A 22986-nucleotide genomic window follows, 5' to 3' on the forward strand; every position below is an offset into this window, starting at 1 on the left:
TGATAGAATTAATAAATTATGGTACAAGTTTTATGTAAACTTACCCAAAACGCTGAGCCACAAAATTCGTCCAAAAAAGAATTCATATTATATAATTATTTATAAAATGATTAGTTATGAAACAAAAATTTACTAATACAAGTGAATTCATAAGATAGAAGTAATATTAATACTGTCAGTGGATCGGATATCATAGTTAACAAACGCTCCTGGTAGAGATGATTTAACTTCATCTAAACAATATGCATTCATATTAAATTACTAACTAATAAATTCACTAAACAACCCAACGACGAGAAGCAACGCACTGTACTAAATATTTTTAGCTTCATTTCGACATTTCATACCAGAAATCTGTCTGGTAACAGTGAGGGGAAGTGACAATGACACTCAATGTTGCCACACCTTAATGTATGGAGTAATGAAAATGCCTCGAATCCCAGTTATAAACTTTCAATATATCACCACTAGTGAAATTAATTATATAATTAACTCAGGAGAACCAATTGCCTGTTTAAGAATCAAGAATTTTATTAACCAAAGGCAAATACAACCTGCATTAGTTATATGCATTTATATCAAACAAGATATAATACATCAACATATTAGAAAGTAAGAAGTTAAAACACATTTAAATAATATGACAGATTAACTTCAACTGACTATCATACAACTAACATCAAGCTAGGAACTAACAAACATTTCCATACAGAGCTCTACCAATACAGGACCATCTTGTTATTACATGCAAGAGTAACTTAAACATACAAAGTTTCAAACTCTAAACCAAAGAACTCATTTGTTATGTACATTGGATTATTTACCAGGAAAAGCTTTATTTTTCTTTTTAAAGTCTCAATAGAAAGACTTCTAACGTTAACAGGCAAAACATTACACATCTTAAGGCTAATAACTATAACGCTATTCATAGTTCTGGAGTATTAGTGGTGTTGCATAAAGATGTTATTTTTTTGCCTTACTTCATAACTATATAAATTTTCACATGCAACAATAAAAAATCCAGAATAAACAATGCAGACATTGTTAAAACTCATATAAAAGCAAAGGAAGGTTTACAGAGAGACCTAGGAGAGGCACCAATGATAAGTTGCATATATCCTTTCTGCAGCAAGAGCACCTGTATGATGGAGGAATTATTCCCTCATAGAATAGTGCCATAGATCAGGTGGATGTTCGTGAAGGTAAAATACACAGCCTACAAAGTTTTCAAAACCACCACTGCTTAGTTTTTTACGAGAGAGTTGATTTGAGTTTCCTAGACCTGACCAGGTTCTAGGTGGATCCCCAGAAACAACAGGATCAGGGAAGGGATTCAGGGTGCGGCTAGAAGTAAACATAACATCAACAGTTTTGGTACTGTTCATTTCAGGTCATTTCAATCCACTCTGTTATTTCAGGTTTAAACCTTTGTTCCACCGTACTCACTTTGTTTCTTTACTACTGTTTGCTCTTTTAAGTTCTAATGCACATCTATCGGGTTACCCAAATGGAAGTGACATTGATTTTTGCTGTGCCCATTGTACTTTCCACCGACAGGTTTTTTTTCTTAGGAGGGTGGAAAACTTTCAAAACTTTCTTTGACGACAAACCGGCCTATCCTGCTGAGCAAAGGGTGTGTGATTTTTACACATTATAACCCACCCCTGGCAAGTATCTATGGCCGATTATCAACAACTGAACTTTACCCAATGGCAGAAGTATTTATCTGATACATAGCGGTAGTAAAATAAACATAACTCAAATGAAGTGTTACTGACAGGTATCAGTAGCGGACTTTTCTACGGCGCCGCTCCTGGGCACGAATCGACTATCCGCCCCTTTGCGCTCAGCGAATTTATAGAAAACATCCTAACACAAGTATTTTAATTTTATGTCATACAGTTTTTATGCCAGTTTTATGAATATGATTAAATTAATTGTCGGTCATAATTCAATTCCCGGCTAAATTTAAAACTAACTGCTTGAAATATATTTTTATTGTGTTTTATGATGTTATAATATAAATTCGTTAATAGTTATTGTTATTAACATATCTTCTAGATATATGTAATGTAATGACAAGTACAATAGTAAAAATATATGTAATATCTGAATGTAGTATTATTATGTTATATTTTAATTTAATATGTTTTGAATATACCTTCACTTTTACATTCGGTGCTGAAGAAGTTAAAAAAGACAACTTTTAAGATTTGTAGTAATATTGTCGTATACAGGAGAAATTAACTTTTTTCATTTTATATAGTAATGTATAATTATAAAGTGTGTATATAGAATTTATATCAATGTACTTGTGTTAATATTTATGTGCTCTATGGAATGTAGTGCTTAATATTATATTACGAGGGGAAAAAAACTGGTAGGCTAAATGTTACCTATACGAATGAAAATGTAATCTTACATCAAATGCTTATGAACAGAAACTTGCTTTCTTAACAGAAAATTATGCCTGTTAATTTTATTATGAGTGTCAAGTTTTGAGACATAAATTCGCTTTAAGGTGGTCTTTTTCCTAATTTGGCATTTGACCACCAAGCCTATTGGATACTTGTGAGAAGCAATAAACTCGTCCTAGTTTCAACAATTTAGACCTATTAAATAATTGTGGCTACCACAAAGAGTAAGAGACTCCTGTTCGAATAATCTAACCATCACTATTCTCCTCCCGCCTTTTTAAAATTGTTTTCTTTCTTCTTGACTGGAGTGGTCATTCAGAATAGATGTTAGGCGTTACGCTCCTTGGGCTCTTCGGGGCCGTGCAGGAGATCCATACTGTTTCAAGTAGCTTTTTGCTGACGACGGTGTTTTGAACCAGCGATAGCGGATTTTTATAGTTTACATTCTCTCCTTCGTTTCCTTTTAATTTAATTTGTTGAGAGAGTAATTTTTCTTTTCAATGCCCGTGGTAGAGGGGGAGAGTGTGGCGTCTGCCATTTTTATTTTGTTGGCTACAGCTGATGCTGTCGTATGATCTGCATAGTTGTTCTAATCTCATTGCTAGTTGCAGCTGTTTTTATTACTTGTTACTTGCTAAGTTTATTCTGCAAGTTGTTTAGCCCTCTTCTCTTGGAACCGGACCAGCGACAGGACGTAATGTAGATATTCTGTGGATAGAGATAATTAGAATCGCTCCTCAAAGCTGGCTGCCCCGCGTTCCGGCAGTGTTACTGGAAGTCCTTGCCTTCCAGAATTGGTCCATATACCTCATGTTTAATTTAGGGCTCACTAGTGCTCTTTCAATTTCAGTTAACCAACGCTTAAAATCAATATATACATTGCTAAATAAAATATATGCTTATAATAATGCTTATAAAATAAACTTCCATATATATATATATATATATATATATATATATATATATATATATATATATATATATATATATATGAACACGTATTTATAAATAATCTATTTATGTACAACGACCCAACGTCCGTGCTTAGAACCAGCAGGCAAGCTGGGGCTGACAAATATAGACATAGAAAATACTAACACCAATAAAAGTATTACTTATAAATCACATTATTTTATTATTGCCCGTTTCTAATTATTTTTTAATCACAAAGAGCAGTAAATAAATATATAAAATACGAATTATAATTTAAATATTATTTGTTAAACAACAGTAATTTGTTAATTTGGTCATCTATCAACATTTATTTATACAGAAAGTATAGAAAGGTGTTAGCAATCAGTAATTTGCGTGCTGCTGATTAGCTGGTGTCCGCAACCTTTTTAGATTCGAGATTCAGATTTCACACATCACTAGCTATAATATGTGAAATTGTGATTTGCCCAGCGTATTTTAAGCACTATTGTTTGTAATGGAATCGAGTGAAAAGAGCTGTGTTGTCGGGTATCAGAGGTATCTGAGTACTGATCTATGCTTAATAAACATTCCTATAAAATTTTACGCATAAACTATGGTTTTCCCGAAGCCAAAATCCATACACTCTGCACGCTTGTCCAGATTTTCATCGTCAGTGGAAGCCCTGGTATCAGTCCTGCGTGGCTCCAAATATATCCCACTGCCGGCTAATAAGTGAAGAATCCATCAGAAAGTTATCTGCTACGGACACACGTCTTTTCAATATGCTATTTTTACTCAAGTATTAGGGATGGACAATTTTGCCCGGAGACCCCACTTTGTTCAAATAAAATTAAATAAAACGTAAAATAAAAAAAAACCGCTTTTATCGCGGTCACCACCGCTCTGTCACTTGCATAGTGGCTGGACGAGACGATCGGTCGGCTCACTGTAATTTTCCAATAGTTGGTACGTGACTGGGGAGCTTGCTGCTACACGGGGTAGAACTAACCAAGATAAACAACTCCACTACACTAGTGGAGACATCCTTGGACTAATCGGCATCAGATGGGGCTCGCGATCATACTTCGATCTTTGTTCACAATTTCACGGACCACGTCACGTAAAATAAGATGTGTCGAGATTAGTCAGGTCCTGATGCAAAGAGCTATCACATTTTTTCTTGATTTCACTAGTTTATATAAATTGAAAAATTGTTTCTGAGATATTCCCTTTTCTACAGGAAGATTCCTGTCTTACTCCCGGTGCGTTAAAGTTCCCGGCTTATTCCCGGTTGTGTGGCCACCCTGTTATAAGCTGCCAGAGAGCTCCTCAGTAACCAAACCTCTCTTGCCACTGTACTACCATCAATTTTTTTTGCTATTAAGGAGCAGTCTAAAGAGCTTCTCGTGAACGATCACTGTGAATGCTTAGACAATGTCTTAGTATATAACTTGTCATAATGTTAATAGAACTACTAAAAGTTTTATTTAAAAAAACTTATTTTAAGGGACAAGCTAATTCTAATTAATTTTCATTCTGTATCTATTGTATAGTATTTATTACCATTTTAAAGAAAAAATTATAATCAATGGAATTAAAATATGGTGGTATTATTTTATGCTTTTTTAAGCATGTTGTATCGTTATAATCATGTGTACTTTGTTGCAGGCATTTCCATTTTAATACTCTTTTAAATGTAACGGTAGCTGGTTATTAAGCTATATTCAAAAAATCGAAATCATCTATCATAGTACATATTGTCTTTGTATGGCAAAAGTCATATTACACTATCATTATAGTATACTATGTTTTAAATTTTACAAGTTAATATTAAACATCTGATCAACTAAAAACATGCCTAAATTATGGCTCACCAGCCACAACGATCATGTATATATTTTCATTTTAATTCATGAGACTGGTTTATTGAAACTTAGGAGTACTGAACAAATTGGTTTACTGAAATGCAAATAAAAGTAAATTCACCCAAGCTTAGAGTAATGCGCATTATATGGGTCTAACATATAATACCTACTTACTTACTCTTACTCCCAGGGCCATTTATATCGGAGGTAATATTTAGCCGCACCAACAAAGCTCCTCCATCTTGAACGGTCCTCTGCATCTTCCTCTGAAGCGCCCATCATCTCCATATCAGCCTTCACCTGGTTCCACCATCTCACTTTCGGTCTCCCACGGGGCCGTCTTCCTTCTGGGTTACCGTACATTACCCTCCTCAGTTTGCACTCCTCTTCTCTTCTCAAAACATGGCCTGCCCAACGGAGTCTTCTGCACTTTATTTCTCCTATTACATCCGTACTATTGTAGAGCTCCCTGATTTCTCTATTATGTTTTCTTCTCCATACCCCTTGTTCATATGATGGCCCATAAATTTTACGTAAAATTCTATTCTCGAAAACTAGAAGCTTTTTCTCATCCTTCTTATTTAGCCTCCACGTTTCAGATCCGTACGTGGATTATTAATCACATATAATAAGTGATTAGTAATTCAGATCAAATCCCTGAGGGATGTAAGGGAAGTGCACTGCTGTTATATAGTTTCAAAGCTATATCACAGGAGAGAACAAATAGTCCAGGTAAAAAAAACCGAAATGATTTAAAAATAAATACATAAATGATTGAAAGGTGTGTCCCTCAAGGTTCTGTGTTATATTTGTACTATTTACCTTATATCTCCTAAATTTCCTTAGAAAACTATGTTAGCCCATCATGTACAGTCATGTTAACTGGCAGTAATTCCACTGGAGTAACACCTACATTGTAGTGAGCATGGCACAGCTGTGATGCTAAAATAACTATTTTATTTTGAAACCCCTACAAAACAAAACTTAAGGATTTGGAAGGCTGAAAGATCAAGCCTTCAGATTTACAAAGGGTAAAAGCAACTAAGCATCTGGGTATGATATTGGATGGGTGTTTCTCTTCATGTTAATAAATTTTGTTCTTAACTCAGTTCTGCTTTTTACGTATTCTAAAAGGAATAAAACACCAATAGTTACAAAAGTGGTATATTACATTCTCTTCGAATCCCATATTTATTGTTGAATAATCCTCTAGAATTAATAATTCAGTAGAGCATCAATAATCTGGATCAATTGAGACTCGACCTCGTCCGGATTTTTGAAATGTCCGCATTGTAGAAATGAAACATATAAGAGGTAATGACAAAGTGGTAATGAAAAGTTTTGGTTCCGAATAAGGATGATATAAGACTGATATTAGGGATGTTGACAGGACATGGCCCCCTAAGGAAACATCTTATGAGGGTGGGCCTTAGCCATACTGACGAATGTAGACTCTGTGGAGAAGAGGAGGAGTCAGCAGAGCATATTTGGTTAGACTGTCCTGCCATCTTAGAAACTCGGAAAAGATTCCTGGGAGCATATCTCCTCAGCCCCAAGGATATCAGAGAACAGGAGCCCCCAAATCCGATCGGTTTTTGCAAAAGCCTCGGACTTTGAGGACACAAAATTAAAGTAAGGGAGGCACAAAGGTCCTTTTAGGACTAAGTGGGGGGACAAACTGTCCTTTTCCCTCAGGATAAAGAAAAAGTTATGTGCAACTGTGCATAAATCACAATGTTGTTTATGTGGACCGTGTAATTAAAATTATTTATTACGTTATTAATAAAAGCTTTAAATGTTTAACTTACAAAAAAAATATAGTAGTCATATTTCCTGTAATCTAAAATACTGTACCTGTGTATAACTGTAATTAATAAATTACGGAATATATGAAGATTTTTTAAATCTGTACATATATAAACAAAATATTTTTCAGCCAGAATTGAATCCGGATTATGGACGGTCCGTATTTTTTACGCTCTTCTGTAACTCTAAACTGACAATCTTGAAAGAGTCCTTGTTGCACAAAAGCAACCTAGCCTTCTACCCAGGATGGCTGTAGAGAAGCCTTTTAAGCACTTTGTTTTCGCACAGTGGTGTCTACATCATCAAAGTCTTCACTCTTATTACTTCATAAGGAAACTTGTCCAAAATATCCATGACTATCAAACGTGACATGGTAATAGCAATAATATTTATTACAGACTTTAGGTTTTCATGACTAAAGAGAGCAAAAAGCCAGATTTGAAAGTTTTTCCAGTATAGAAAGAGCAGTCTTTTGTTTACCAGACTGGATGGATATTTCTCTTTTTAACATAGAAACGTTTGAAATAATACAACAATGGGATATTTCATGACCACTGGGCACACTGTTAATTACAGAGAGATTCGGTTAAAGTATCCAGTATTGAGAAATTGTACAAAGGAAGAGATTACACTTTCATTGAATCTATTTTACACACTGTACTAAATCACAATATACTATACATCAAAGTTGAATAGAGTGAAGACAAATAAAAATAACTATGTTATATTATAAAATATCAAAGGACCAGAAATACTTGTGATAACAAAACAGAAACCATTGAAATAACTTCTAAAGGTCCTAACCATTTATATTTTCATATCTTATTGAGTGTACACAGCATAGAGTACAGATGGAGAAATTTAGCTGTGTGCACAAAACCCAAATACTACCCTTTCAACAAATAAACGCTGTTTTAAGGGTTGGGTTTAAGTGCTTGCCACTGAAATAATTTCTTTAACATCGGTTTAAACTCACGATTTTGATTTGCCGATCATTATCAATAAATAAGTTATTTTAAAAAACGTGTTAGACACTAACAATTAAAAAATAAACAAGGATATATCCCATTATTAGGATTTCTCTAATTATTTAATCTTCAGCCACTTCAATAACATTTAATTAATTTAAAAGCTTAAATAAATATATTTTTCTAATAACATATGCGATTTTAAATTATTGTTTTTTCATTGGAGTTCTTCAATTCCACTCAAGTGGTCCTCCTTTTCTGGGTCACTGTCACTGCTGTCTGTATCCGAACCATCTTCAACTGCCCTTGGAAATCGGCATGTGTAACCCTTTATTTTAGCCATTCGACCAAGTTTGGTTAGAAATACGTAAGACATTAGTATATAAGATTTATCTAAATAAATTATTGGGTGTAATTTTCCAATGACCTTAAGTATGTTATCCTTTTCTCTCGGATTTCTGGTTTTTCAGTTTTAATAATTTCCTATTGTTTGCTGTTCTTCACCAAGTAAACCACAAGTCCTTTAATATCCATCTCAAACTTTTCTCACAACCCTGGAAGTTTATTTTTTCCCTAAGCGTCTCCCTCAATAGTTTTGCAGTCAGTATTTGATGTTCTTCAATGAGAAAATAGTACACTAGTCTGCTCACTACACATTTATTGAAATAATCTAAATGAGTAACTGTTCCACGTCGTTGTCGGTTTTCGTTTGGCGTACTAAAACTTGCCTCACACTGATTACTAACCTTCAATATTTAAGCTCATTGTTTATTTTAGTCACAATTAGCTCTGATACCCTAGTAGCTGCAGCAGTCCTTTGACGAGCCTTCGGCAATGGAACATTAACAGTTCGATGATGTGCCTCATTCATCATAAATTTGTAAACATTACTCACAATTTCGTGAGCCTGACTATAAATAATTCTACCTTTGACTCATCTGACATCATCAGTAAAAACAAAACACAAGCAACCACCACACTTAGCACCGTCACCAAACAGACTGATTTTAGCGAGTGTGATGCATTATTTTGGTCAATACGATTTCGAATAAGGAAGGTGTTGCTGATGAGTCACAGGAAATGTTTTTGGGATGCAGCGCATAATGCTACCCCAACACCCCTCCCGCCAATCACCAAACACTCAAGGCCCGCGACCGGTAATGTCCTCGATCTTTACCTAGGTAGATTCTAAAAATGAGTATATTACTTTCTCAGAAAAATATCATTTTAGTTTGTATTTACATTTATTGTAATTTTGCTCCCTCTTAATTTCATTTGGCAGCTGTTTAAAGAATTTCAACCCTGTTACTAGTTTTATTTTTGTAAAACTCCAAATTATGTCTATCCAAAACCACTTGGTTCCAAATATTGTAGTAGTGGTTTGTTTCAAATAGAACTTCATTGTGATATTCTTTGACATACTTTATTGATTACAAGACCTATAAATTATAAACTGTAAGGATTTTAAGCTTTGAAAATAATTGTTTTACAGACTGAATTTCTTAAAATAAAGCATAATTATTGTTATTGCTTTTTTTATTTAGTTATATTTAGAAGTGACTCCATTTGTACAATTTCCGGATTAAGTTTGAATGTATTAAAGAATGATAAATGGTTTTTGAAATGGCCAAATCACATATTTCTTACATTTGCCATAATGTAAAAATTCCCGATGACATTGCACTCACTACATTCTCAACATGATTTGTACAAGACTAATTAAACTAATAAATAAATCTGCACATAAGGTCATTTTCTTCTTTAACCTCCTCTTTCGCTTGAAACCTTATTAAATAGCTGAAAACTTAAACTGCAACAGATAAATAAATAAATTGTGCTAATATTGAATAGAGTATAGAATAGAATCAGTGAAAGTGCAACCTCTTTGTTCCTGTCACTTGGCAATTACTACTCGATACTGGAACATAAATCTTTAAAGTGACTAATTAAAGAGAGTACATATATTCCATTTGTGTGTAGAGTTTTACTTTCAAACTCATAAGAGTCTGCTTTTTCTATTTGATCAAAGAATGGAATGTAAGAAGATATTACTAGATTTTGATACAAGTAGAAGTATGTTCCTTGACAAGTGGTTCAATCAATCAATCAATCAATCAAATATCTTTATTCATTTGAATACATCAAGTGTACAGGAATAGTGTCAAAATGCCATCATACATATGGCCAATCTTATTACTAAAAATATTTGCTAGTTTGGTCTTTTTAATGACATGAATTCCTCCAACGAGTATAAACTAAGGCTTATAATATACTTTTTTAATTTGGCTTTAAAAATATTAATATCATTTTCCTTTAGAATATTTTCATGCAAACGCCTTAAAAATACTTTTCCAATGTAATTTGGTTTCTTTTTATATAACTCAAGTCGATGGTGCTCTGTTATTATAGTATTTTTCCATCTGGTGTTGTGAGGGTGTATGTCATTAATTACACTTGAATCAGTTTTTACAATTAAGATTGTTTTCATATATGTACATTCCATATACAGTCAAAAGTTCTAATTTTGTAAAATATTCCTTCACAGAATCATTATTTTTCAGACTTAACATAATACGAATCCCTTTTTTTCTGTAGCTTAAGTAGTTTATCCAAGTTTTTTTTTTGATGTTGAACCATATAGACTTATTCCAAAGTATATGTGAGACTGAACATGTGCATGATAGACTGATTTTAACATTTGGTGATTACATAGATATCTCATTTGTCTAAGTGCATAAATTCCTGAGTTAACTTTACTTATTACATGTTTTACATGGTCGTCCCAACTAAGGAACTTATCAATTTTCAGCCCTAGAAAATTTGTTGTATTTACTTCTTCAACTAAATCCGTATTATATAGTACCCTTGGTTTGTCAGTATTTCCATTCTGTTTTGTAGCAAAGGCAACAAATTTAGTCTTTTCAATATTTAAAGTCAGATTATTTGTTTTTAGGAATTGGTTAACTAATGCCAATTTTTGTGCTATATTCCGCTCTAGTTCTTGAAGAGTTTTTGCAGAAAATTTTAAATTTGAGTCATCAGCAAATAAGGTTAAGTATTGGTTTTTATTATTGTTTATTATTTGTGGCATATCATTTATGTAACATAAGAACAGGATTGGACCCAATATAGTCCCTTGCGGTACTCCAAATTTTATTAACTGCAAATCTGAATGAATTTTATTTTTTTTGTTATTTTGAATGTATGATAATTCTACAAATTGTTTTCTGTTTGATAAATAAGATTCAAAGAGCTTGAATGACGTTTTTGTAACACCCATTTTTTTGTAACTTATCAAGAAGTACATCATGCTTAACGCTATCAAACGCTTTAGACAGGTCCATAAAAATTCCTACTGTCTTCTCCCCCTTATCGATTGATTCAATTACTGACTCCAAGAATGAGGTGGCCGCTGTAATTACTGATTTGTTTGCACGAAATCCGTGCTGGGCAATATTCAACATTTGATTCATTTCTAAGTATTCTACTAATCTATTATAGATGGCTTTTTCAAAAATCTTGGATATATTAGATAACAGAGATATGGGACGGTAGTTTGAAATGTTTTGCTTGCTTCCTTTTTTAAAGACTGGTATTATTTTTGAAACTTTTAATAAGTTTGGAAAATTTCCAGTAACAAATGCAGAATTAATAAGATGACTTAAAATTCTAGATAGATTTTTTTTAGCCGCTTTTACTACTGAAATCGGTATCTCGTCATGACCACAAGAGCTCTGTTACAAGCGTTCCACTCAGCTGCTATCAACTTTGATATTGTCTTTACTCTAAATCGTCTTAACTGCAACACATAAGATTTAAAATTATAACATTTTGGGCATAGTAATAACAATCTTGTTTTTATTTTTATTTTATATTAGAGCTGATACAGAACATAGTGTCTGATAACAAGAAAATAACTTAGAGGAGGGTATTACATTTTAAAATGTGTCTTCTTTGAAATGCTACACTAACATTTGTCAAGTATTTTTATAGTTTTAAAATGAGCCGCAAAACTAGTGTTCATGGGAAAATATGAATACACGTTTGATTGTGAATTATATCTTTAATAAAGTTTAAAAATAAAATAAAATATAAGTTTTTGAACACATTCAAGTTTTAAATTATGCATAAGTACAAATGTGTTGTTCTCATTGATACTTAATCGGTATATCACAGTTAGGATGAAACTATAATACCAGCATCCTTTACCATACTGTGAAAAATACTCTGAGGATTTTGAATGAGAGTGTTTGGTGCATCAAATTCCTTCACCTTTCCTTTGTCTAAAACCAAAATCCTGAAACATACAAACAACATCACTAACAACAAAATCATCAACATAAAAGAGCCTTAGATGAAAAATAGTTGGCACAGTTACATAGATTTGACATTTTATCTTTAAAATTTCATCACTATTCATAGTATGATAAAATTATTATGATGTTTAACAGGGTTGCTACAGGAGTCCAATAATGAAATTCCCTGACTTTTCCCTGATTTCCAGACCAAATTTTTCATTTTTCCCTGACTTTTTTCGACGCAATCCCCAGGGTTTTTGGCAATTAATGGGTGAGCCAGCCGAGCCACCTCGGCTGCCTGCTTCATGCGCCGCGTCGTCTGCAGGCTTGGACTCGGCGCTGCGGCAGTAAGTTTATTTGTGTAAAGGTATTTTATATTTTTCCCTGACCAACGTCGAAATTCCCTGACTTTTCCCTGACTTGAGACCGGATTCCCTGACTTTTCCCTGATTTCCAGTCCTGTTTTTTTTTCCCTGACTTTTCCCTGACTTCCCTGATTTCCCTGACCTGTAGCATCCCTGTTTAAAGTAATAATATTTTTTAGTTTGACACATGTAAAACCAACTGTCAGATATATAAATACATTTTAAATCGATGTTGAGTAATTAGGCAATTAAAGTATATACAAACAAAGTTGTGACTTTCGGTCTATTTATTTAGCTATCGAATACACAATATAATTGTTATTACGTGCCAGATGGTTAGTTTTAACTGTCTGAAGTTATGAAAAATAAATAATCATTCCATAGGTTTAACCCTTTTAATACCTTCTCATTTCAACTTCCATCAAAATTAATGTGGCTAATGATCTATTTCTTCCTTTGGAAAAGTTTTTCTTTTGACCAGGAAAACCCAGGCTGTGTGCTTATAATATGCAAATTGATTCTCAGCTCCTAGACTATTAAACCTCACATACAACAGTTATGAAAAATTTAACTTCAATTTTGACTTCAATGCAACTAAAATCAAGTTAGAAACCATATAGGTCATCTAATTTTTATAATATCTGGCATTCCACTAAAATATAGGAATAGCTCCAGAGATTTTTTAATATTTGCCAATACCTATTAATTTTATTAAATTCCATAAATCAGGTTTATTGCCTATTAAGTGTTTTGAAAAGTGATTTCGACTCGTACATAATTTGTAATCCAGTATATAGATATACTGTACAACACTGTAAGATTGATATGTATGTTTAGCTGTTGTAGTTCATGATAGTGTTGAGGCAATGTGATATTGTGAGTACTGTGATACAGACATACAACTGTGAGACATGTATGTTTAGCTGTTGTAGTTCATAATAGTGCTGAGGCGATGTGCTATTGTGAGTACTGTGATACAGATATACAACTCTAAGATATGTATACATATTTACCGGTTATAGTCCATGATAGTGTTGAGGCGATGTGCTATTGTGAGTACTGTGATACAGATATACAACTCTAAGATATGTATACATATTTACCGGTTATAGTCCATGATAGTGTTGAGGCGATGTGCTATTGTGAGTACTGTGATACAGATATACAACTCTAAGATATGTATACATATTTACCGGTTATAGTCCATGATAGTGTTGAGGCGATGTGCTATTGTGAGTACTGTGATACAGATATACAACTGTGAGATATGTATACATATTTAGCTGTTATAGTCCATAATAGTGCTGAGGCGATGTGCTATTGTGAGTACTGTGATACAGATATACAACTCTAAGATATGTATACATATTTACCGGTTATAGTCCATGATAGTGTTGAGGCGATGTGCTATTGTGAGTACTGTGCAATCCTTGAACTCTGACCGGATAGTTCTCTGGATTATTTCGTCTGTTTCAAGGTCAACAGCAGCCGTTGCCTCATCCAGGATCAATATCTTTGTCTTTCTGAGGAGGGCTCGACTCAGACAAATCAGTTGTTTCTGACCCACACTGTAATAAGTATTATTAATTGTATTTTAAAGAATTAATATGACTTATTTGTAACTAAAATTTACTTTTTGATAAAATTTCTCATGTTTTGATAAACTATAACTTAATTCTATGTTGTTATTCATGCGGAATGTTCCAAATATCCAATCAAGTTGACAAAATATGGCAAGCTTTCACAAAGTTAGACAGTATTGCTTTGAAGACTAATCCATCACAACTAACTGTCATCAAATCATTTTTAGAAAGTGAATGGCGAATTTTCTTAAAGTGAAAAACAAATAAATTACTTTCCCTGTCAATTAAAGATTATTTTGACTTCTCAGCATCGACTTCTTTACAGTTGTTCTCTAAGTATGCAGTATTGGATGTTCTCAGGCAATGAAATATTTTAAATAAAACTGATCTCATTCTTTTTTCAGACATATCAGCTTAAATAATCATTTACGTCTGAAGATGTAAGTTTTGTATGTAGTTAAAACCATTTTCATGATCTTCTGTCCATTTCTTTCGAGCTTCTTTACAACAATGTTGGTATATTGAAGTAAAAACTATTTCTAAGTTTGGAATGAAATTACTGTAGTACAAAATCATCTCTAAAGCAATTTAATTCTAAAATATTCTAAAATAGTTACTACACAAATATCTATTTTATATCCCAAATAAATATACAACTGATTCTTGTAACCATTGACATTTTCCTATGTGATGTACGGGTTTCTCTTCCAATAATTATGTCATCCAACATGCAACCAACATGTTCAATGCCATTTAAGATTTCATCCATTTTCTTTTTAATTAATACAGGAGCAAATTTAATGTCAAATGTCATAATGAGCAACAGTACTGAAAATATTCCTTTACTTTACTTTTTTCTTTATTGTACATATTCTTAGAGAACAGAACAAAGGTCAAGAAGAAGTGTTAATGTTATAAATGAGTGTAATAGTCAGTGTTTGTAAATTCATTATGTGGTCTTCATTTAGTCAAGGGCTCTCTCCAGGAATTCTTTCGCTGAGTAGAAGGGTCTGTCTTCCAGCCACGCTGTTAGTTGTCTACTCAGTCGTTGTCCAGATACTTTCTTGAGGTGTCCAGGCATATTGTTGTAGAACAAGGTTCCTCTGTAGCTAGGTTCTTTTCATAAAGACTCAAGTGGTGAGTTGGGAGTGAGAAATCTATTGCGTTTCTGGTGTTATGTTGATGTAGGTCTCTGTGTCTGTCTTGGTTGGTTTTTACTGCATACAAGATCTCTTATGTACAGTGCTACTACAGTTAATATTTTAAGTTCTTTGAAAGATTCTCGACAGCTATCTTGGTAGTTTAACCCTGCAAGGCTCCTAATCGCTCGTTTCTGCTGTATAAGCACTCTTTCCAGATTTGAGCTTGTTGTTCCACCCCATATTGCCAGGCCATACCTTAGATGTGATTCAAAAAGTGCAAAATATGCAATTTTGGATGTTTTTATCCCACTTGTTTGTTTGGTTTGTCTGATTACATATGTTCCTGAGCTGAGTTTTTTACAGAGTTGGTCAATATGAGTTCGCCAGGTCAGATTCTCATCTATCACTATTCCGAGATACTTTGTGTTTTCTTCTCTCTTCAGTTCAGGTAGTCCAGCCTCGATTTCCTTTTTCCGAATGTTACAGATCATCTGCAGAGTCTTTTTCTCATTCAACACAAGGTCATTTGAGTAGCAATATTGTTTTGTCATATTAAAGGCGTTGATGTCAAGTTGATTTTTCTGCTACTGTAATGACAGTGTCGTCTGCAAACATAACAGTCTGGCAAGCATCTTTAAGTTGGTCTGGTAGGTCGTTTGTTAGTAGCAGGAATAGGACCGGGCCCAGCACTGATCCCTGAGGTACACCTCTCTGCATTGGAGTTAGAGTTGATTGAGCTTTCTTCAGAGTATTATTAGAGAGGCATTCAACTTCCACCATTTGTTTTCTGCTCCTTAAATAGCTGTCGAACCAGGCTAGTGCTGTTCCCGTGACTCCTAGAGCATTTAACTTATCAAGCAATCAGTTATGATTTAAGCAGTCAAAAGCCTTGCTGAAGTCCAAATATAGGCTTGTCACCTTATAGCCCTCTTCCAGTTTGTCAATTATATTTTCAATCAGCTGTATTAGAGCTGTAGTAGTTGATCTGCCTTTCAAATAGCCATGTTGGTAATTAGTTAGTAGATTGTTTTGTTCCAGGTGTAGTAGTAATCTGGTTAAGGCGATTTTTTCAATAATTTTTGAGAAAGTCGGTAGTAGAGAAATGGGGCGGTAGCTGTTAATCTCTGTGGTTGGCCCATTTTTTAATTTCGGGTAGACTTTTGCAATTTTTAATTTTGATGGAAAGATACCTTGTTGAAATGATTTGTTTATTATGCTTTGTAACAACAATGACAAATCCTTTTGTGTTTTGGCTACTTGCATCTGTAAATATGCATCTTTCAGGTCAATAACTGAGAAAAAAGTAGACCCACTACTAAGTTTCACTGCAATATCTTCAAATGGGGTTCCCCGGTGATCACAACAAAAATGGGCAGTGCCCATTCTAATGATTCCTAATTGTGTTTACTGGTTCAATACTTTTTCATAAGTAGTCTATTGGGTTATTTTACTTTACCAATTAATGCGAAGTAAACATGACTAGATTTACTAATGTTTAGACAAGCATTAGACTCTATATGAACTATAAGATTTTCATCTCTAATATTGTACTTTAGATTGTTTGTTAGGACCGTTTGTTAAAATGTACAGAACATTTTAAAATTGTACTTGTATTGCAAAAACAGGTTGGCAGAGGTAAATTAAAATTTGGCACTAGTTAAATCCAAAGATTAAAACATCTTAGTTTATGACTTATCATATGACTTATTATCACCATTCTTAGATATAGGCTGATGTGGAGAAATGACAACAACATTAAGTTTTTGAAATAAATCTTCATAGAATGATACATTATTATGTTTAAATCTGGTTGCAAATGCCCTTTGCCAAATATAAATCATTAGTTGTTAAGAATGTATGTGTCAAAATTGTGCTAGGCTTGTGTCCTATACTGAAATTGAGGGTATATTACAATAAATTTTAATGTTGGGACAATATGAGTTATTTATTTCCAATATCCTACTTTTTTTATGTTAACAGTGTCAATTTAGAGTTCTGTAGAATTTCTGTACAATTTATTATCTACACCACAATAATACCTGAGGTTATCTCCACCCTCGGTGATGAGATGGTTCAGGCCCTGAGGCAGGCTCGAGACAAACAGTTTGAGATTGGACATCTCCAGTGCCTTCCAAAGCGCTTGGTCTGTCTCCTTGTTGAATGGGTCCAAGTTGTTCCGCAATGTTCCAGAGAAAAGCACTGGATCCTGGAACACATAATATTGGCCACATTTAATAGCAGTTACTGATTATTAACTAGATGTGGTCAATTTTTGCCTAGTACATATAACCATAGAACTGTTGAAAAATAATTTATGTTCTTATTTACATATTTTATAAACCCTCTATCAGTCAATGACTCCACAATAGACAATAGACAATAGACAAATTTCTTTATTACGTGTTCATTAACACATTGGAGTCTGGCTCGCTATTTGCTGTTTTTATAACCCGGTCTGCATAAATTAATTGGTTTTCAGATTTTTTTTTTAGAAAACTGTTAAATATTATGTATAAGATATTATATTTTCTTGAAAGTTCTATCTTTCCTTTTTAAAATTATATGTTAAACTGTATTCCTATAAAATCTAATTAATTTTTAAAAAAATTTCAAAACTTACATTTTTTGAAGAAAAATAAAAACTCCCGCATGTCTGGTGTTACTTGAAAACTAACTTTTGAATAAATAAAACAAGTAATTTCAATTTTTTTAAAGGCATTTACTATATACATATTTACAAATAATTATTTTAATTGCCAAAAAAATTTCAAATGCTAAAAAAATTATTGTTGTCGTAGACAGACTGACGACGCGCCAGGCCACGTCAGTGGATAAACAAAAGCCTCAAGCGGGTATGACGTAGTAGCGCCTAGCGGAATTGTTCTGAACTAACCATTAACGCTGGCTTTCTAATGCAGCAGACGGCACTCGAATATCACTCGAGCAACTCCGTATATCAATCGGCAAAGCTGTGCTCGAGTCACGCTCGAGCGCCGGCCGGGGGTTTAAACAATGGCGGTTTAAACAACAAGCGTAGACTCGAATGTGTTAAGAACAGAAATAGGGTCATGAAATACAAGTACAACAAATATTATGTTGTCAGTGTCAATGAACATGGCTGCGCCTCAGGTCATCTTCTCTTGCAGTTATGAATTCTTCCAGCGTGTAGGTTGGCCTGCTCACAAGAAAGTCATGGAGTCGCTTCTTGAGAGCTGCTCCTTTGAGTTGCTTTATTGGTGTTGGAAGAATGTTCCACAGTTTACGGCCATTGTAGCTTGGACTTTTTCCATACAGGGTTGTGCGATGTATTGGCAGGACATAGTTTTTGGAGTTTCTTGTGTTATATTTGTGGTAGTCTTCATTGGTCTGTAGATTTAGCTTGTCAACGTATAAGATAATGTGTAAAATGTATAATGATGTGACTGTTAAGATTCCTAGAGTTTTAAAAGCTTGTCTGCAGCTTTCTTGAGGTCCGAGCTCAGCAAGAATTCGTATAGCTTTTTTCTGTAGAAGAAGAAGTCTGTTATTGTTATTGGCTGAGGATCCACCCCACACCGCAATTCCATACCTTAAATGCGATTCTACAAGAGCGTGGTACGTTGTTTTGGCAGCTTCCAGATCACTAACCCATTTGATTCGCCTCAAGGCATAGATTCCAGTACTGATTCTCTTGCATAGATTATCCACATGTTCTGTCCACGTAAGTTTGTTGTCCAGAACAACTCCCAAAAATGTAACAGAATTTTTTGTTGATATATCAAGTATGTTAGGGATAGGGTCTTTTTTTCTGCTGAAATTTACTTGAATTGTTTTGGAGGGGTTTATTGCTAGGTCGTTACTGTTACAAGTATGACTATGCTCCATTGAGTTGATCCTTTTCTTGTATCGAGACATGGTAGTTGCAGAGCTGGACTGTTTTCTTGTGTTATAATTGTTTCTTTATGTCAACATTGCACCACAATGTCACGTATGTCAACCACTTATTCAATGCCATGTCCCTTCCTTGAGTAAACTATCTGAATCATCCATGAATTACCTGAGGAATGATAGTAAGCCGACTGCGGAGATCATGCAAGCCAATAGAAGCGATGTTAGACCCATCAATGGAGATGGAGCCTCCAGCTGCCTCCAGTATACCGAATAGGGCCAGAGTGAGTGAAGACTTGCCAGCCCCAGTGCGGCCAACAATACCTACCTGTCAACAAGCAAGCCACAATTACAAGGCTATTTTGTTGTTAATTGTAATTATTTTTAACGTAAAGACTAATTATAAACAAAAACAAGAGTATGCTGTGGCCCTTACCTTCTCACCAGGGTAGATATTACAAGAGACACCTCCCAGCACAAGCTCCAGACCTTCTCTGTAGCGCACCTTGTAGTCTGAAAACTCTATATTTCCTTTTGTTGGCCAAAGAGGATCTGGTTTTGGCTGAACTGTCCAAGGTGCTTCCTGACAACATCAAAAAGCAAATGTTAACTATAAACTATCACAAGGGACATTGTCTAATTGGAAGAATTGAAAGTAATACATTACCAGTACCTTATGATAATTTATGTAAATATTACTAAATATATTAAACTGAAAGGAGATTAAATAAAATAAATATTGTATACACATGTGATCTCTTGTGCAACATAAATATATAATAAAAAACTGAAAAAAAAATTGTTTTGCCTACTACAATGACATTAGCTTAGTTGTACCTTTTATCCAAAAGAGTCTACATCATTTTCAATTCAACGTTAGATCAAAGATATACATGAAGGGTGGTCATAATTTTACAGAACACAGTTCTCTTTCTATATTTAATCTTTATGTGAAGTTTGGACTGATTTCCCCCACACAATATCTTGCCGTTGTACTGCTGTTTCGATCTGACTGTGTCTCTTTAGACAGACGCCGACTCCACATTTTAGGAGTCAAGTCTGTAACAGTGTCAGTAATTAGACACTGAACAAGCAGATAGTGAATTGAAACATTAGTACACAAAACACTAATTACATAAACTTTTAAACAGTATATACACAAAGCAAAGTTTTGAAAAAAAATCCATAAAACTACTCTTTCCTCTGGCAATGCTTTAAAATTATTTCTTAAACCAGTGTACCTTTTATTGTGATGTGATCAAAATTACAATATCACAGAAATTATAAATGGTTTCTACGAAAGAGTTGTCTACTACAATGAAGCTAATACCTGTTTTATTTCTGTATATTCTTTTATTCTCTCCACTGATACAATATTAGTTTCCACATCGGCTGAAGAGCGTACAAACACATTGAGTGATGCAGTTATCTGAAAAAATTAAATATATTACGACACTATTATAATTGAAAGGTGCATTAAGATTCAGGTGTAAGATACTAAAATGTAAGATCCACCAGTATAAACATAAATTTAAAATTTCCAAGAAATTTTGCTTAAAAATGTTAAAAAAAGGTTTCCATTTTGAAACTATTAAATGATAGATTTTTAGTTTTACTACAAAATGACAACCTAATAAGACATAAACATATGCAAAATTACAATGCTGCAATAACTTTCCTGAATTATGAATATTTTAATAAAAAAACTTAGATGCCAAATGACGTGAAATATGCCATATTGTTACAGGAACTTTTTGCTTATTTTCACATGTTGAACCATAATTTTTTCCAATATTTCTGAACACCCTTTATAAATATAAAATTAAAATATTTTAACTCTAATAATTGTTTCTAAAACTAAACTTCTTGAGAACAAACATTACATACAGCAATATATACGTAACATAAATAAGTTTTATATACTAATAGGATGGAATAAATAATACCATCATAGGATGAAAGAATAATCATAAAGTGTATATAATTTACCTCTTGTCTATATTAGTAAAAAATATGTTAACAATAATATAATCGAATGATAGATGGAAGTTTTGACAGATTACCTGTAAAGCATAAGTAATTGAAATTCCAGCTAAACCTGCATCAAGTGATTCTCTGTAGAGCACAGCAAACAGGGCCGAGAAGAACACAATCAGATTGCCAACTAAGTCCAAGCGCACTGCCATCCACCTGAACAGTTATAATTACATTTTACACTGTTTTGTCCATAAAAAATAGGGACAATTTTCCTCCATGTTCCTTACATTATAAGTCTCCACTACTAAAAGCATCTGACAAAATTATCTGTAGATCTACTGAGAAGATAAATAAAACAAACTAATAAGAAAATATATACAATTTATACTAGATGCAAGGTAAACTATTAATTCATAAATGAGTTTTATCACCTGACAAGCAATTTGGTTAATACAATTGAAAATATCCTTGTGATCTTTATATATAAATATATGGACAGTTTTTTATTTAACTTGGGTAGTATTGGTATCTTTTAAACTGTAAGTCTGGTGAAAACTTTTAACTGAGAACTGTTCTTACTATTTGGTTTACTTTAGAAGTCAATCTTTAAAACTTACCCCTACAATATAATTTACACATTTCAAACTATGCCTATTTTCATTTTTACCTTGATTCAGCAATAGGATTTATGAAAAATAGCCGCTTTATAGCATTTCAAAAGGCGAAGTAGAAAAATGCCTACACCTCCAAAAATGAGTATATTTATTACTAAATATCAAAGTACAAAAATATCTTCAAATTGCAATTAAACTTGAAATTTATCTTATATTAAACTTGTAAAAGATGGTATCAGAAAGTTTCCGGACTGTACTCGCTATTTTTTGTGGACATGAATGAACAAGCCGGCATGCCAGTAGCCACTGCCGAAATAGCCACAAAAGTCATTTTGCTGAGTTTCGTATATCTACAAGCTATGCTTTGTTGTTGTGTGTTATCATTACGTATTTTTGTGATGGCTGATAAATTTGAGCAACAGCCTTGCACAAAGTTTTGCTTTAAATTTAAGAAATCACCAACTGTGTGTAGTGAATATATCTAACACTGAAAGTGACATCAAATTCATATCCAAGATCTTAACTGGTGATGAAAGTTGTTTTTATGGTTATGATCTAGAAAAAAAACAGCAGTCATCGGTGTGGAAAAGTCCACATTCACCATGACCAAAAAAAGCAAGACAAGTGAGAAGTAAAAAAAAATGCGTGTGGTTTTTATGAAATTAAAGGCATTGTCCATCATGAGTTCGTGCCACCTGCTGTTACAGTGAGCTATGATTTTTATTGTGACGTTTTCAGGCATTTAAGGGAAAATGTGTGTCAAAAAAGGGCTGACTTGTGGAAAGACAAAAACTGGCTGTTGCATCACGACAACACTCCACCTCATGCTTCCGTGAAAAAAATACAGTTTTTGGCCAAAAAACATGGCTACCGCTACACATCTTGCCTATTTGCCAGATTTAGCCCCTTATGACTTTTCTCTCTTCCCCAAAAAGGAAAATGTATGTATGTGAAAGGTCACTGTTCTGTGAAAGCTGTTTTTTGACACTTTCCAGCAGTAGAAAAAGCACTGGGTTTGTTGTATCAACTCAAATAGAGCTTATTTTGAATGGGATAACAGTCAATAATAGCCCAGCTAAGAAAACAAAAATTAGCAGACCTAGTCCGGGAACTTTTAGATACCACCTTATATCAGGAAATGTTCCACCAGGAGTCAGAAGACAATCTTA

At 33.7% G+C, this 22986-nt stretch overlaps 2 protein-coding genes across 2 annotated transcripts in view; both read right to left on the minus strand.

Moving 5' to 3' along the window:
- LOC124358208 (multidrug resistance-associated protein 1-like) overlaps positions 1-361 on the minus strand; it is a 105802-nt gene extending 105441 nt beyond the window's left edge. The window contains exon 1 of the mRNA XM_046810500.1: positions 45-361. Coding sequence (XP_046666456.1) covers positions 45-86 — 42 coding nt within the window. The 5' untranslated portion in view covers positions 87-361. The remainder of the gene's footprint in view (positions 1-44) is intronic.
- A 10889-nt stretch (positions 362-11250) lies between these two features.
- LOC124356929 (multidrug resistance-associated protein 1-like) overlaps positions 11251-22986 on the minus strand; it is a 90848-nt gene continuing 79112 nt past the window's right edge. Inside the window, 7 exon segments of the mRNA XM_046808236.1 lie at positions 11251-12268; positions 14008-14202; positions 17399-17565; positions 19396-19554; positions 19663-19809; positions 20557-20655; positions 21290-21416. Coding sequence (XP_046664192.1) covers positions 12148-12268; positions 14008-14202; positions 17399-17565; positions 19396-19554; positions 19663-19809; positions 20557-20655; positions 21290-21416 — 1015 coding nt within the window. The 3' untranslated portion in view covers positions 11251-12147.

The sequence above is a fragment of the Homalodisca vitripennis genome, chromosome 3 (genome assembly GCF_021130785.1).
Source record: "Homalodisca vitripennis isolate AUS2020 chromosome 3, UT_GWSS_2.1, whole genome shotgun sequence".
NCBI classification, from domain to species: domain Eukaryota; kingdom Metazoa; phylum Arthropoda; class Insecta; order Hemiptera; family Cicadellidae; genus Homalodisca; species Homalodisca vitripennis.